The following is an 18,103-nucleotide window of genomic DNA, read 5'->3' as shown; positions in this document are numbered from 1 at the left end:
ATTAAAAATATTTTGGATCTTCAAAGTGGTAGACATGTTGTGTAAATCAAATTATACAAACCCCCCAAAAATATATTTTAATTCCAGGTTGTAAGGCAACAAAATAGGAAAAATGCCAAGGGGGGTGAATACTTTCGCAAGCCTCTGTATGTTATTTAGCCTGTCTACTTTACAGTAATGTTCTGCTTTAAAAAGCCATTGTAACCTTTAAGATACAGGCTTAATCATGCTTTGACACTCAGGCTATCTCTCCATATTCCCCTCCCCATATAGTTACCATGACTCCATATAGTTACCATGACTCCGGTGAAGAGGCACACCACTTTGCCACAGCTGGTTTTGGGGGACACGTCCCCGTATCCCACTGTGAGGAAGGTGATGGCAATGAGCCAGAGAGCCGTGTCCATACGACCAGTCTCCTCCTGTGTCTGCCTGTAGAGGGCCACACACCCTGGGGTCACTCACTACATACACAGATACATATGTCTTACATGAAGATATTCATAGATTTTATCGATATTATATAGACATTACATTACTAACAAGATCAGACCAATGGGTAAGACAAAAACAGAGATATATTAAGTTGGCAAATCTGATTGTCAAGAACTCCAGTCACCCAAGTCATAGACTGTTCTCTCTGCCATCGCACCGTAAGCGGTACCAGAGCACCAAGTCTAGGTCCAAAAGCCTCCTTAACAGCTTCTACCCCCAAGCCATAAGACTGTTTTACAATTAATCATTGATTGTACACTGCTGCTTCTCGCTGTTTATTATCTATGCATAGTCACTTTAACCCTACCTACATGTACAAATTACTTTGTCTAACCTGTACCCCCGCATATTGACTCGGTACCAGTACCCCCTGTATACAGCCTCATTATTGTTATTTTAGATTTTTTTACTTTAGTTTATTTAGTAGATCTTTTCTTAACTCTATTTTCTTAAAACTGCATTTTTGGTTAAGGGCTTGTAAGGAAGGATTTCACGGTAAGGTCTACACCTGTTGTATTCGACGCTTGTGACAAATAAAATTTGATTCGTTTTGTTTTGAGATTTAGAATCTTTATGGGCAACCAAAGATCCAAGCGTTGTAGTTACAGTTAGACTGTGATTATCTGTTTATCTGTCAGTGGCTGTGGGGTCAGGGAAGGTCCTGTTTCAATTCCAGGAAAGAGAAAATGGAAGTTGAATTGTCTGGACAGATGGTGAAATTGACTCAAAAATGGGCTGACTTTTGTAAGTTGTTGTTTTCTCAGAATCTATTTCAAGACCATTCCAATTCAGTGTTCGTCTTAAGTCTTCTATTGCCTACAGGGAAGTTATAATGCATTATACCTGTCGGGTGTTACTCAGAAGTCTTACAATCTGTCAATCATCAGATCGTATAACCAAAACGTCAGTTTGTTTAACATGCAGCTTGATTAATTAACACGTTTGATTTCTCTATGTAACTGAGATCTAAGAATCTCATCCCATTGTAGGTTCAGCCTAAACAAATGACCTCACGTTGGCCACAAGCCGACTTCAGAGGCCTAGGATGGTATGTGTTGGCTCGCAATGAAGAGTAATTTGTCGGAGTAACTCAACAGAAAACAATCAACATTGAATTTGTTATTAGACATCCTTTCTGAATGGGGAACTCAAATTGACCATCAATATTTGAAGTAGAGTGAGCAATTGATTGCCTCAGTCTGTTTGTAATAAACTGTGTAGGGGTGTATGTGTATGTGTGCGTGTTTCTGTGCTGGCAGTAGTAATGTGTTATACAGTGATCCCTCGCCACTTCGCGGTTCACTTATCGCGGATTCGCTATTTCGCGGATTTTCATAATGCATTTTTTTTTTTTTTGGTGCATTGTGCTCTGCATTCTGATTCGCTAAAAACTCACTCCCGCTTCTTGTATCAAAACATGCTACGAATTGTGCTATCATTTTGTCGTCTCGTGCAGTTATGTGTACGTACATAAAACAGCTTGGCAAATTTACATTAAGTTGGCCAAATTATCTTGTAATTTCGAACATCTCCTAAACCCATAATGTCGACGAAACGGCCTACACGTGAGTCACTGTATTTGTATACATGTAATAGTTGCTAATTGTAAAAAAAAAAAAAAGTTTTCTATTTCGCGGATTTCACTTATCGCGGGTCATTTTCGGAACGTAACCCCCGCGATAAACGAGGGATTACTGTATTTATATTTAGGCAAACTGTTTTTATCTCTTACTGTGTGTCCTCTTTTTCTGTTTTATCTATCACACAGACGTCTGGTTGTGCCTGTGTTTCTCAAACAGGAGAGTGTGTGTGAGTCATGCATGAGATGTGTGTGAGTTATGCATGTGTGTGTGTGTGTGTGTGTGTGTGTGTGTGTGTGTGTGTGTGTGTGTGTGTGTGTGTGTGTGTGTGTGTGTGTGTGTGTGTGTGTGTGTGTGTGTGTGTGTGTGTGTGTGTGAGCATGAGTGTGTGCCGGCGTGTGCGCCCCTCCACCCTACCTCTCACACAGCGTGAGCATCCAGGAGGCGATGAGCCAGAACAAGAAGATGAACACCATCAGCGTGCGCGCCGGGTACTTGTTCATCAGCACCTTGAGCACGAAGCGGAACGTGAAGTTGATGTTGTTGAGCGAGCCGATACTCCTATAGGAGGCACTGAGCAGCACCTTGCTGTGCAGTAGGATCGTCCTGTGGACCAGGTACAGCCTGAGGAACATCAGCGCCGACAGTAGCAGCTCTGTGTCCAACAGCACCTCCCCGTGGCGGGAGGACACACACAGCGGCGCCGAGTTGGAGGAGTTGACCTCTACCCCCTCCCTGGCGATGGGCGCAGGGATGCCCACCTCCCAGTAGGTGCCCACGGGATGAATGGCACAGACCAGCAGCTCGAGGGAGATGCCCAGCACCCTGCGGCTTGTCACGGCGATGCGCCAGTCCACCTGGTTGTGGTCAATGATGAAGAGCTGGAGAAAAAGAGAGGGGTCGGGACAGGGTCGACAGCGGAGAGAGAAAGGGATGAGGGCGAACGAAAGAGCCAGAGGGAGGAGGAAAGTTAGAGGGAGAGAGAGGGGGAAAGAGAGTGAAAGATAAATAAAAAGAGAAAGAGAGAGAGAGAGATTGCAAGAGGGAAAGGGATTGAGTGGGAGAGAGAGAGAGAGAGGTAGGAAAAGAAGGATGTCAACGGAGAATTGTTCATTTGATTTGAAGCATTAAGGAAATTATGATTAACTAAAGGTGGGAATTGGAAGAACAGCAACGACAGAAACATGATGCCAAGGCAAACAAAGACCCACCCATGCAGATACGGAGCCAGTGAAAGTCAAGATTGTGGGGGTTGTAAGCGACACAAGCCCTCTGACTCACAAGTCTCTTAGATGATGAATATAATCCTGTCTGATCCTAGTCTGACATGACACAAGTCCAAGATATCACTTTTTTATATCACTAAAGACAATGAAAACCAAATCCCGCGCTTGCCAAAACATCCAATTCCTGTTGCTTTGAGGTTTCTTTGTAACTCTTGATATTTGAAACTGCCGTAGCATATTAGAACACTCAGTTCATAGTCTTGCTGCCCTTGACTGACTTTCCCATTACCCAATCGCCACCCAGTTCCTGCAGCAGAGGGGTAACTTCAGCCACACCCTTCCCTTGATATTGCCACACTGTTCCCTTGATATTGCCACACCGTTCCCTTGACATTGCCACACCGTTCCCTTGATATTGCCACACCCTTCCCTTGATATTGCCACACCCTTCCCTTGATATTGCCACACTCTTCCCTTGATATTGCCACAGTCTTCCCTTGATATTGACACACCCGTCCCTAGTTATTGCCACACCTTCCCTTGATATTGCCACAACCTTCCCTTGATATTGCCACACTCTTCCCTTGATATTGCCACAGTCTTCCCTTGATATTGACACACCCGTCCCTAGTTATTGCCACACTCTTCCCTTGATATTGCCACACCTTCCCTTGATATTGCCACAACCTTCCCTTGATTTTGCCACACCTTCCCTTGATATTGACACACCCGTCCCTAGTTATTGCCACACCTTCCCTTGATATTGCCACACCCTTCCCTTGATATTGCCACAACCTTCCCTTGATTTTGCCACACCTTCCCTTGATATTGACACACCCGTCCCTAGTTATTGCCACACCTTCCCTTGATATTGCCACACCTTCCCTTGATATTGACACACCCGTCCCTAGTTATTGCCACACCTTCCCTTGATATTGCCACACCTTCCCTTGATATTGACACACCCGTCCCTAGTTATTGCCACACCTTCCCTTGATATTGCCACACCCGTCCCTAGTTATTGCCACAACCTTCCCTTGATTTTGCCACACCTTCCCTTGATATGGCTCCTTTCTCTAGACTCTACCCACAAAACCCCAAAACACACACACAACATGCAAAACGTCACACATCTCTTGCAAAACTAAACACTTCATTCAAAACTATTTTAACTTTTCTCAAAATAGTGTTTTTGCATCAAAACTCTACACACAAAGCATCAAATGATTAGCTCTTATACATGCCAACTACACATGGATGTGAAAAATGTAAAACACTACAATCTTGTGTCTTTTGCATGTTCAGTGTGCGGTGGAATCCACGGCAGTTTGTCATAGCACTCACGCGTACATGTATGTGCACAAATATATTGTCATGTTCCTGACCTGTTTTCTGTTGTTTTTGTATGTGTTTAGTTGGTCAGGGCGTGAGTTGGGGTGGGCATTCTATGTTATGTGTTTCTATGTTGGTTAATGGGTTGCCTGATATGGTTCTCAATTAGAGGCAGGTGTTTTACGTTTCCTCTGATTGAGAACCATATTAAGGTAGGTTGTTTCACATTGTTTGTTGTGGGTGGTTGTCTCCTGTGTCTGTGTTTGTAGCGCCACACGGGACTGTTTCGGTTTGTTTGTAGTCTGTACCTGTTCGTGCGTTCTTCGTGTATATGTAAGTGCTTATGTTCAGGTCGGTCTGCGTCGTTTGTTGTTTTGTAGTTTGTTAAAGTGTTTTCGTGTTTCGTTCTATCATTTAAATAAATCATTATGGATTACAACGCTGCGTATTGGTCCGACCCTTCTCGCTTCTCCTCTTCAGACGAAGAGGAGGAGAGCACCCGTTACAGAACCACCCACCAAACCCGGACCAAGCAGCGTGAGTACGAGCAGTGGCCCACTACACAGGAATCCTGGACATGGGAGGAAATACTGGAGGGAAAAGGACACTGGGCTCACATTGGGGAATATCGCCGCGCTCGTGAGGAGATGGAGGCAGCGAAAGCCCAAGATCGGTGGTATGAGGAGGCAGCACGGAGGCGTGGCTGGAAGCCCATGAAGAAACCCCAAAAATGTATTGGGGGGAGGCTAAAGGGTAGTGTGGCGAGGGCAGGTAGGAGACCTGCGCCCACTTCCCATGCTTACCGTGGAGAGCGGGAGTACGGGCAGACACCGTGTTACGCAGTAGAGCGCACGGTGTCTCCTGTACGTGTGCATAGCCCGGTGCGGTACATACCAGCTCCTCGTATCGGCCGGGCTAGATTGAGGATTGAGCCGGATGTCATGAAGCCGGCCCAACGCATCTGGCCACCAGTGCGTCTCCTCGGGCCGGCTTACATGGCACCAGCCTTACACATGGTGTCCCCGGTTCGCCTACATAGCCCGGTGTGGGTTATTCCACCTCCCCGCACTGGTCGGGCGACGGGGAGCATACAACCAGGTAAGGTTGGGCAGGCTCAATGCTCAAGGGAGCCAGTACGCCTGCACGGTCCGGTATATCCGGCGCCACCTTCCCACCCCAGTCCAGTACCACCAGTGCCTACACCACGCACCAGGCTTCCAGTGCGTCTCCAGAGCCCTGTTCCTCCTCCACGCACTAGCCCTGTGGTGCGTGTCCTCAGCCCGGTACCTCCAGTTCCGGTACCACGCACCAGGCCTCCTGTGCGTCTCCAGAGCCCTGTACGCACTGTTCCTTCTCCCTGCACTCGCCCTGAGGTGCGTGTCCTCAGCCCGGTACCTCCAGTTCCGGCACCACGCACCAGGCATAATGTGCGCCTCAGCCGACCAGAGCTGTCTGTCTGTCCCGAGCCGTCAGAGCTGCCCGTCTGTCCCGAGCCGTCAGAGCTGCCCGTCTGTCCCGAGCCGTCAGAGCTGCCCGTCTGTCCCGAGCCGTCAGAGCTGCCCGTCTGTCCCGAGCCGTCAGAGCTGCCCGTCTGTCCCGAGCCGTCAGAGCTGCCCGTCTGTCCCGAGCCGTCAGAGCTGCCCGTCTGTCCCGAGCCGTCAGAGCTGCCCGTCTGTCCCGAGCCGTCAAAGCCGCCCGTCTGTACTGAGCCTGCAAAGCCGCCCGTCTGTACTGAGCCTTCAGAGCCGTCTGCCAGACAGGAGCCGCTAGAGCCATCCGCCAGACAGGAGCCGCTAGAGCCGTCCGCCAGACAGGAGCCGCTAGAGCCTTCCGCCAGACAGGAGCCGCTAGAGCCTTCCGCCAGACAGGAGCCGCTAGAGCCTTCCGCCAGACAGGATCAGCCAGAGCCGTCCGCCAGCCAGGATCTGCCAGAGCCGTCAGCGAGCCATGAGCAGCCAGAGCCGTCAGCGAGCCATGAGCAGCCAGAGCCGTCAGCGAGCCATGAGCAGCCAGAGCCGTCAGCGAGCCATGAGCAGCCAGAGCCGTCAGCGAGCCATGAGCAGCCAGAGCCGTCAGCGAGCCATGAGCAGCCAGAGCCGTCAGCGAGCCATGAGCAGCCAGAGCCGTCAGCGAGCCATGAGCAGCCAGAGCCGTCAGCCAGTCCGGAGCTGCCCCTCAGTCCGGAGCTGCCGTCTTTCAGTTCGGAGCTGCCGTCCTTCAGTCCGGAGCTGCCGTCCTTCAGTCCGGAGCTGCCGTCCTTCAGTCCGGAGCTGCCGTCCTTCAGTCCGGAGTTGCCGTCCTTCAGTCCGGAGCTGCCGTCCTTCAGTCCGGAGCTGCCGTCCCTCAGTCCGGAGCTGCCCCTTATCCCGGTGCTGCCCCTTATCCCGGTGTTGCCCCTTATCCCGGTGTTGCCCCTTAAATTAGGTGGGTTTATTTGGAGGGTGGTCATTGGGAGGGGGATACGGAAGCGGGGATTGACTATGGTGGGGTGGGGACCACGCCCAGAGCCTGAGCCACCACCGTGGTCAGATGCCCACCCAGACCCTCCCCTAGACTTTTGGTGGTGCGTCCGGAGTGCGCACCTTGAGTGGGGGGTTATGTCACGTTCCTGACCTGTTTTCTGTTGTTTTTGTATGTGTTTAGTTGGTCAGGGCGTGAGTTGGGGTGGGCATTCTATGTTATGTGTTTCTATGTTGGTTAATGGGTTGCCTGATATGGTTCTCAATTAGAGGCAGGTGTTTTACGTTTCCTCTGATTGAGAACCATATTAAGGTAGGTTGTTTCACATTGTTTGTTGTGGGTGGTTGTCTCCTGTGTCTGTGTTTGTAGCGCCACACGGGACTGTTTCGGTTTGTTTGTAGTCTGTACCTGTTTGTGCGTTCTTCGTGTATATGTAAGTGCTTATGTTCAGGTCGGTCTGCGTCGTTTGTTGTTTTGTAGTTTGTTAAAGTGTTTTCGTGTTTCGTTCTATCATTTAAATAAATCATTATGGATTACAACGCTGCGTATTGGTCCAACCCTTCTCGCTTCTCCTCTTCAGACGAAGAGGAGGAGAGCACCCGTTACATATATACAGTATGTATGCATAGTCAGTATATATTTGCACTATAAACAGAAATGCAAGGGGGGGAATAAAATCTATTTCTTTCTCAAAACATTGTATTTTCATCCAGATTTCAGGATGAACAGTAACAGACAAAACAAATACTCTCTCTCCAAAATTGGCCTCCATTGTTTATAGTGCTCAAGCTCTGATTTATAAGTGAAGAAATTAGCTATAAGTGTTTTCAAACAGGAGCACTGGGTGTAGGTAATCGGTAAATGAGTGTGGCATTTGGAATGGCAATGTTTTCCAAACGAAACACAAGACCTGTTAGTTTTGAATGATGTGTCTAATGTAGAGAACTGTGTTTAGTGTTTTGCAAAAGTGTGTTTTACAATTACAAACTGATTTTAAAGCAGATAATGTGCTTGCAGTTTTGCAGACTTGGTGTCACGCCCTGACCATAGTTTGCGTTGTATGTTTCTATGTTTTGTTTGGTCAGGGTGTGATCTGAGTGGGCATTCTATGTTGTATGTCTAGTTTGTCTGTTTCTATGTGTTTGGCCTGATATGGTTCTCAATCAGAGGCAGGTGTCAGTCGTTGTCTCTGATTGTGAGCCATATTTAGGTAGCCTGTTTGTCATTGTGGGTTGTGGGTGATTGTCCTGTGTCTGTATTGTTACCATACGGGACTGTTTCGTTTTCGTTCGTTCACTTTGTTGTTTTTGTTCAGTGTTTCTATTTGCTTTATTAAAGTATGGAAACTTACCACGCTGCGCATTGGTCCTCCGATCCTTCCTACTACTCCTCCTCAGAAGAGGAGGAAGACGAGCGTTACAGAATCACCCACCACCAAAGGACCAAGCAGCGTGGTAACGGGTAGCAGCAGCAGCAGCAGCAGCAGCGGCCGAAATCGCAGGACTCCTGGACCTGGGAGGAGATTCTGGACGGCAAGGGACCCTGTGCACAGGCTGGAGAATATCGCCGCCCTCGTGAAGAGCTGGAGGCAGCTAAAGCCGAGAGGCGGTGGTATGAGGAAGCAGCACGAAAGCGTGGCTGGAAGCCAGAGAGGCAGCCCCAAAAATGTATTGGGGGGGGGCACAAGTCAGGTAGGAGACCTGAGCCAACTTCCCGTGCTTACCGTGGAGAGAGAGGGTCCGGGCAGGCACCGTGTTATGCGGAGATGCGCATGGTGTCTCCAGTACGTGTGCATAGCCCGGTGCGGTACATAGCAGCGCCTCGTATCGGCCGGGCTAGAGTGGGCATCGAGCCAGGTGCCATGAAGCCGGTTCTACGCATCTGGTCTCCAGTGCGTCTCCTCGGGCCGGGGTACATGGCACCAGCCCTACGCATGGTGTCCCCGGTTCGCCAGCACAACCCAGTGCGGCCTATTCCACCTCGCCGCACTGGCATGGCTATGGGGAGCATTCAGCCAGGTAGGGTTGGGCAGGCTCGGTGCTCGAGACCTGCAGTGCGCCTCCACGGTCCGGTCTATCCGGTGCCTCCTCCACGTGCCAGGCCTCCAGTTTCAGCACCACGCACCAGGCCTACAATGCGCCTCCAGGGTCCAGTATGCCCTGTTCCTCCTCCCCGCACTCGCCCTGAGGTGCGTGTTCTCGGCCCGGCACCACCAGTTCTGGCACCACGCACCAGGCCTACAGTGCGCCTCCAGGGTCCAGTATGCCCTGTTCCTCCTCCCCGCACTCGCCCTGAGGTGCGCGTTCCCAGCCCGGTACCACCAGTTCCGGCACCACGCACCAGGCCTACGGTGCGCTTCCAGGGTCCAGTATGCCCTGTTCCTCCTCCCCGCTCTCGCCCTGAGGTGCGTGTCCCCAGCCCGGTACCACCAATTCCGGCACCACGCACCAGGCCTACAGTGCGCCTCGGCAGGCCTGAGCCGCCCTCCTGTCTAGCGCCGCCTGAGCCGCCCGTCTGTCCTGAGCCGCCTGAGCCGCCCGTCTGTCCTGAGCCGCCCGTCTGTCCTGAGCCGCCTGAGCCGCCTGTCTGTCCTGAGCCGCCCGTCTGTCCTGAGCCGCCTGAGCCGCCCGTCTGTCCTGAGCCATCCGTCTGTCCTGAGCCGCCTGAGCCGCCCGTCTGTCCTGAGCCGCCTGAGCCGCCCGTCTGTCCTGACCCGCCTGAGCCGCCCGTCTGTCCTGAGCCGCCTGAGCCGCCCGTCTGTCCTGAGCCGCCCCTCAGTCCGGAGCTGCCCCTCAGTCCGGAGGCGCCCCTCAGTCCAGAGGCGCCCCTCAGTCCAGAGGCGCCCCTCAGTCCAGTGGGGTCCTTTATTAGGGTTCCCAGTCCAAGGTTGGCGGCGAGGGTTGCCGCTCTAAAGAGGCCACTGAAGCGGGCAATGACTATGGTGGAGTGGGGTCCACGTCCCGCGCCAGGGCCGCCATCACGGACAGATGCCCACCCAGACCCTCGCCTATAGGTTTAGGTTTTGCGGCCGGCGTCCGCACCTTGGGGGGGGCTGTTTCGTTTTCGTTCGTTCACTTTGTTGTTTTTGTTCAGTGTTTCTATTTGCTTTATTAAAGTATGGAAACTTACCACGCTGCGCATTGGTCCTATGATCCTTCCTACTACTCCTCCTCAGAAGAGGAGGAAGACGAGCGTTACACTTGGTCTGAAGATTAGGTAGTACATGAGTTAATAGTTTCACTGAGTGCGCCTCAAGTACCACTTTTAGTGTGTAAGCGATGTAAAAAACTGTAAGCTCTGAATATCAGATACCCAACTTTGTCAGGAGTTATCTCAAGCCTATTTGCAATGTGTTTACACAGCAGGAAAAGTATTTTATTTTTTCGCTATGATCAGCTTGTCAAAAATGGACCGATACAAACTTGAAACCACTGATCATGACAATGGGGTGAAACTCCTGGACAACAGTTGTGATTGTACATTCCATATTGTCCATTTTACTTTGACCTCTCCTGTTTTTAGGATATGTTGCTTGTTAATTTGATTGAGCGCCATTTAGGTTAGGCTATTTGATCGGAAAAACCTGCATGATGTAAATAGTGTCTGTCTGATTACATTATCATACTTGTTATCTCTAGCCTGTAGGCAACAGGTGGCCGCCTAATCCTGCTTACCTTTAACAATAAGTGATTTAATGTAACCCCTGCCTTCAACTCCTATGTTCAAAGAGTAACTAACACAGTTCTTTCCAGTGATAGAGAGCTGGGCTGCACAGTCAGTAATGGGGTCAGAGGTCAGAGAAAACACACACTCACCCTAATGTCCTTATAATGGAAGGCTACGATGAGAATCAGAAGACACCCAGTGGACATGCTGATGGAGCAGTTGATGATAAAGGCGTAGCGGGAGCCCTGGGGAGGAAGAGGAGGACAGACAAGATAAAGACATTAAAGGAAGGTTTAAAGTTATTCAAACAGTGCTTCTGTTTTCGATTCTTTTCCGTTTGGCGTTTTCCAGTAGCAGTGTGTTAGTGTTAGTGGAATGCTCTGACCTTCAGTCTCCGCTGGCCACGCACACTGATTTGGTGACAACTTTATAATGTGTGTGATGCACATGCACACTCATGAACGCACGCACACACTTGGGTGGCATTAGATCAAGTAGGCATATTGACCTGGCATGATATGAAGTATTGACTTCAAGTGGACCACCAGGTCGCGCAACCAAATAAAATGAGTATAGGCCTACAAAGCTCTTAGCTGATGCATTAAAACGATCTTTATAAACTAGCAGAGCCGGCCCTAGCCACTAAGCGACATAAGCAAACGCTTAGGGCCCCGCGCCTGCTAGGGTGCCCCCGAACCAAAATAAGTATATATTTTTGTTTATTGGTTCTTTTAGGAACTTAGTCAGGGTCTCAACTTACTGTTGAGAGCTAGAATAGTAGAATGCACAAGGTGCAATTTGGTGCAAGGTACACAAGGTACACAATACACAAGGTGCAATCAAAATTTGGTTGTGTATAAGCAGTTTTTCTATTGTTATGTCAGTCACTGAGACTCACTCAATTAGCACATCAGCTAACTTTTTCTATATTGGTCTAAACAGCTATATAAACTAGTAATCGTGTAAAAGTGGTTCAATTACCCAGGGGCCCTGATCTCCAGGTGGCTCCCATTAATTTTGTTATTCGCTCTCACTCAGATATATCATATTAACATGGCATAAGTCAGTGCAAAAAACTACGAACATTTCTCTCCTCCCTATAGCAAAATGAGTAGAATTCTATGAAATCAGTTATGAAATTGGTAAATAGTCTCTCTGCCCTCTGGCGAAATGTGTAAAATTGCAGCAAGTGAACTTTAAAACTGTATGTCACTAACCAGGTGAGAGGTGACATGCTATCCAAGATTCCTAAATCAGTTTATCAACTTTACCCTGGACTGCAGCAAAACCTAAAGATCATGGTACATTTAGTTAGATGAAAGAAAAGGGAATAGGATTTGGCTTCTGTAGCAATGAACAATGCCGCTGGAAGTGGGGGTGCTGAGGGTGGGGGTGCTGAGGCAGCAGCCCCTGAAAAATCTGAATAAAAAAACATATATTAATACAAAATAAAAAGTACAATTTCAAAACCCCAAAATATATATTATCACAAAAGTAGTGCACTGGGCCGATATAGACATCTGTAGCATGGGCATACATTTTTTTTAGTATCTCCACTTTGTCAAAAAAGGTAGTTGTATAATTATGGTTTTCCACAGTTGTTTACACACGTTTGCTGAATCTTTGGGCCATTTCCCCAAAACTCTAAACACAAAACACAAAACCACGAACACAAAATGCAAATCTCTACAAATATCTAGCAAAAGCAAACACTGCAATCAAAACTGTTTTATCTCTTTCCAAAGTTTTTTTTTGCATCAAAATGACAAACACACGCATCATATGAATAGATCTGTCTACCAACCAACAACGGACTGATGTGCTCAACACAAAACACTACTATGAATATCCCATCAGCAGGTTTATGCCCTTTGCATTTTCAGTGTTACACTGTAGCCGGTTGTAAAAGATTGTTACAGTAATGTATACCTACTCAAATATACATAAATAAACACACACAAATGCAATACAGTTACCAATTGGTTTATAGAGCTTGGCATTTTGATTGGCGTTGCTTTCCAAAGGGACTAAAGAGATTTTAATTTTGAATGTTGTGCCTAATGTAGAGATCTGTGTGTAGTGTTTTGCAAAAAGTGTGATATAGAATTGAAAACTGAGTGTAAAGCAGAAATTGTGCTTGCAATTTTGCAGACTTGGTTTCGGGATTTAGTACACGAGTTTCAGGTTTTGGTGATTGCGTTTCAAGTTCCAATTTTAGTGTGTAAACAATTGGGGAAAACTGTAAGAACAGTATCTTGCAGGATTCAATGGTTGTAATTGTATGAGTTGTTGCCCTGTCTTTTTCTCAGCGATTGACATTCTAATAGAATCCAGAAAGTCTGTCTTCAAATATTTCTATCACCATAAAGAAAAACAAAGTGCAATACAGTACATTGAGACATCAAGTGGTTTATGATGATGTGTTGTTGAACTCACAACACTACAGTTGTGAATTTCAATTCCCACAGCGGACCTGTATGAAATTATATATTTTTTTAAACTAGGCAAGTCAGTTAAGAACAAATTCTTATTTACAATGACGGCCTAGGAACAGTGGGTTAACTGCCTCGTTCAGGGGCAGAGCGACAGATTTTTACCTTGTCAGCTCTGTGATTTGATCTAGCAACCTTTCGGTTACTGGACCAATGCTCTAACCACTAGCCTACTGCTGCACCTGTATGCATTCACTACTGTAAATTGCTCTGGTTAAGATCTACTGAAAGGTAAAAGGAATGAATAGACCGTTTCAATTTACACATAGAAATAAGTTGCATTTGCAGAGTATTTCAAGAAAATGGAAAACATATATCAAACAAGTATTTTTATATTCCAGAAGTACAGTATTATCAGATTAACTGTTTTGTACAGATAATTATCAGACTCAAGTTACAAATGCTGGTAAACACTCAAATACAAATAGATTTGTTTAAATATTTTCACAAAAGTAGTGCACTGGGCCTTTACTAGTTCTGTATTAGTAGACTTTCAGCGCGGCCATACTACTTCCCGCGAATTATGCAATGATATGTTAACACATCTGGTAAGTAGGCTATGAGTGTCTTAATAATTAACCCTGTGAGTAAATATCACTTGACTTCACTGTACTTGAAACGATCGTCTCGACAGTAGGCTATGATAAAAGTTGTGCTGTTTATTGCCATGACGTCCACGCAGGCAACTGATGTAACCTCGATGAAAGTTTTAACGGGGAGTTCATTTAATGATGGGTGGTTGGAGTTTACAGTCTAAAATATATAATTGCAAATTTTCAGACAACGTTAGGTAAACTTCAACGCAGAGAGGTGGTATGGTGTGACGTGCGTTGGCAACTTTGATTGTTTTCCACAATTTCACTTGTAGCATCTGCATCATGTCTAATTTTATCCCACGCCTAATTGGACTCCACATCAGCGTAACGTTAATTTGACTACATTATTAGACCTATCACATGGAGACCACAGCTCTGAATGTCTAAATTTGTTTTGTAATATTTTCCCTTTGGAAACAGAGTAATTTCAAGCCTTTTTGAAACGACCTAATTTATAGTAACTCTAACACGGGTTGTTTATCCAGGCCTTGGACAGACAGGAAGGCCACCCAAGACCAATGCAGGCCAGAATCCATCCCATCAGCCTTCAGACAGACGCTGTGAGTAGATGATGTGAGTAGAGCCTGAAACATTCATCATAATTCTGAATTAATTATTAAAAGAAAGGAAAACCCCTTCTGTTGATCACTTTTGATAAGGTCTAGTTAATTTGCAACAATGTCCTCGGTGTGCTGTGTTCTGTGACAATGGCACACCCAAACAGTTGCTAGGCCGTCGCTAATAACATCAATAATCATTGCTGTTTGTTTTACTAGAAACGCATCCTCTTGGCACACAGTCAAACCTGACGCCATTTAACTCTGGAAAACACAGTGCAGATTAGCTGATGTAACTAACTAGATGGTCACACTCAGTCATATCAGTCTGGCATGCTGGCCCAAAGACCTTGACAATCAGCCCAGCCTCAGCCCAGCCCCCCATCTCCAGGAGAGGTGAAACTCTTGCATTATTCAAACAGTCTCTAATGAAACACAAATGATGTGGAAAGATCCAAAATGACCGTGGGCAACCTGAGAAACACTAGCTGTGAAGGGAAACAAATACAATGTGGAAAAAGTACCACAAATAGCACATTTTCCTCATCCTGCATAACCTGGTTTCCAAGGAAAAGTATCCTTAAATACACTGTCATGCAGAGAGGGTATACCAGGCATCTAGCTATTTCTGAGCATCCAGTTATCTCACTCATCATATAGCCTATGTTATTTTTGAGTTTTGATACAACTTATGCATTTCCAAAAATAATAGTTTGGCAAACTCAATTGGTTTTCAAAATCAAGATAATGTATAGGGGAAAATGCATGGAAATGCCTGCCTGGGTAATTGCCAGATTCATCAGCATATGGAGCTGTTTGCAACATGAACTTCCAAAATCAACTTCCTCCAGGCCCAGGCTTACACTGCATGTCAGCCTAGTTGCAAATCAATATTTGATCAATCATGACAATCATATTAATCAAACAAAACAGATTGGATCTCCTTTCCCTGAAATCAGCCTGATTTAAACAGCCTGCCTGCTGCACTTAGCAGTTTTCACTTCACCTGCCTTGGGATCATTACATGGAGGATTTAGGTCAGCTGGACATGGGCTATAGCTTGCTCATCTAGCTGTAATTACCTCTAAGTATAGGGACCTCAGATTGGATCTCCTTTCACTGGACGGCCAGGCAGGTATAACCAGGCTGACCGATTGTTTCACTCCATTGTTTTCACTTCACTTGATAAGTGAAAGTGAATAGAATTTTTTTTTGAGTGCAGTGGTCAGACTGGTTACACCAGGGTAGGAATCACCTACCTTATAGTGTTAAGGTGGTCTGACATTTGGTTGCATCATGGGTGAGTTGCTGAGAGCCTCTTTTCTACTTATGGAACTGGCACGTATATTCTAGAACTTCAGTGGGACGGAGTTAAAAACTGCTTGATTGTGTGGACTGGTGTTGTTATCCACCCTAATCTGTATGTTAATGTGAAGAGACGGCAGTACCAAGCAGTGGTTCTGGAAATGGGCTCATAATCAGGTCACCGGGTTCAAATCCCAGGTGTGGGTTATGCTATTATGCTGCGACGCAAGTCATGCTTGTTTAACGGGTCTGTTAATCAAGGAAATGGTTACGACAACAACTAGACATGCCGTTCCGTTCTCTTCCTATGAATGGACTGGATATAGTATTTCTGTACGTAGATTAATCCAAGGACTTTGTGGTAGAGCTACAGGGCACATGTAGGTTGATAATAGCATTCATGATCTTTATGTTGTATCAACAACACCTGTTTTCTGTCCGTCTGACTGACCACTTCATGTCAAATCACTTAAAGATTTTGGCAATGAGACCCTTTATACTTCCCCAGAGCATGCTAGCAGTTACCCATAGCCTTCCAGTCATTGCGCTAATGCTAGTTAGCATTGCTCGTGAAACTACATCCAACTTCCTTCATACTAGACACAGAGACATAAAAATGGCATCCACAAGTTCATCTGACTCTGGGGAAGTAGATAACGGGCCTCATTGCCAAAATCCCAAAGTATCCCTTTAACATTTTAATTATCCATGCAGAGGTTGAAACTCATTGTCCACACAAGGGGGGTGACATTCACTCATAAAAAAATCACAAAGAGTGTTCAGTAGGTCTGTGACCTATTCTCAGATAGACTCTCTTTCTTGAGCAGCCTAGTCAGAGTACTAGGGGTATACACAGGATATCTGGTTCCCTGAGATAGTTGCTACTATTCAATGAATTTCTGTGGTGGCCTGGCCAGCAGTAGGTCAGTTGATTCCTGCAGGTTTCAGTTGTATTACATGTTGCTGTTGAGGCCTGCGTTGCTGGTCATTTTATCATTGGTCAGGTGGGGACAAGGTATTGAACCCTAAAGAGGTCTCTAGCGCAGCAAACCAACAAGCCATCCTTGTGGTGTCAAACAGGTGTAGTTAACGATTAGGTAGAGAATCAATCTAATTTATTTTACTTATTACAAGGACAACATTGGTGTTCTCACCACTAGCCTATTCAACAGTAACTTGATAATCATGATGGTATTTGCTGTTCTAAGGGGAATCATATATTGTGAGCTTTCCAAATACAATGTACCACTGACTTTACTGTCTCTCTCTCTCTCTGGCATGTGGATATGACAGGTCAACAGGTGTCTTAGACTAAATCACTTTTATGGCACATGATAACTTGTCTCTTGATTAATCAAAATATGTGAGCTGGGAAATTATGAATCTTCTATATATCCATAATGGCCTGTACAAAGTGGCAATAGTGGCATATGTTTGACACCTGTCTTTGACCCACTTTGAATGTTAGCTTTCTGAGGGAAGCCTTGTACTTTAAGTTCACTGTCTTGATCTTATCATTTTTAAATAGAAACAGCTCTTTCAGTTCTTCTCTTTCAACTTGAGAGTTGTAAGACTATAATGTAGGTCCACTTTATTTCATAGAAACTGAAAACCAACTGCAAACAACTTTAATAGCCAGGGATTTGTTCTGCTTTCCTTGATAAATTCGTTAGCATGATTATATTTTAACAGTCTTGTTGGTAGTTGAAAGTGAATTTTACGGAATGTGACGTGACCAAAATTACTTACCGGTTGGTAAATAAACGGACACAGCTCCGCGTGCAGTATCATGAGCAGTGTCCCAAGCAGCGCGGTGCCTAGAGCCCAAGCGCACAGCCGTTTTTTGTCCTCCAATAAAACTTTTCTATCTCGCAATCTATAAAGATTGCCCCCCTCGATTTGAGGCATACGCTTCCCAGAGTGGGACAGCGGCACAGATATCTCCGTCATGTCCCCGCGGTTTATGTTGATCACTCCATCGCAATTGTCAACTTTGGGGTCGAGGTGCAAATTGTCATTGCAGGTTGTCATCTCCATGTCGCGTTTGGTTCGGCTGTGTCCGCTCTCCGTGTTGTTGTCCTCTGATGCCTCGTCCTCTCACTGTCCCGCCTCTGCCCTGTCCGTGCTCTTCCCTGGAGTGCGGGAAACGACGGGCCAGCTGTGTCCCAGGTCCTCCTCTCCGTGGCTCATGAAAGTAGCGGCATAAGGACTGTATAACTAACTGTACGCGCTCACCTGAACACGAACATCGTCACCTGAACACGAACATCGAACACCTCCACTAGCGGCATGTGATACGCTCATCACTGACAGTTGACTGGTTGACTGGGGCGCTATTCTTATTTGCAAGGGTTATGAGGATATAGTGTATGAGAGTGCGCCATAAAAAAAGTA

General features: G+C 46.5%; 1 protein-coding gene across 2 annotated transcripts in view; it reads right to left on the bottom strand.

Moving 5' to 3' along the window:
- Positions 1–18,103, bottom strand: part of kcnn4 (potassium intermediate/small conductance calcium-activated channel, subfamily N, member 4) — a 62,071-nt gene extending 43,968 nt beyond the window's left edge. For both annotated transcript variants that reach the window (XM_071383045.1, XM_071383046.1), the window contains exons 1-4: positions 17,459–18,103; positions 10,909–11,004; positions 2,493–2,956; positions 297–432 (exon numbers count right to left, since the gene is read on the bottom strand). In XM_071383045.1, coding sequence (XP_071239146.1) covers positions 297–432; positions 2,493–2,956; positions 10,909–11,004; positions 17,459–17,746 — 984 coding nt within the window. In that variant the 5' untranslated portion in view covers positions 17,747–18,103. The remainder of the gene's footprint in view (positions 1–296; positions 433–2,492; positions 2,957–10,908; positions 11,005–17,458) is intronic.

The sequence above is a fragment of the Salvelinus alpinus genome, chromosome 35, assembly GCF_045679555.1.
Source record: "Salvelinus alpinus chromosome 35, SLU_Salpinus.1, whole genome shotgun sequence".
Lineage (NCBI taxonomy): Eukaryota > Metazoa > Chordata > Actinopteri > Salmoniformes > Salmonidae > Salvelinus > Salvelinus alpinus.
Note: the sequence above shows the minus strand (reverse complement) of the source record. Positions and strands in the feature narration are given on the sequence as shown.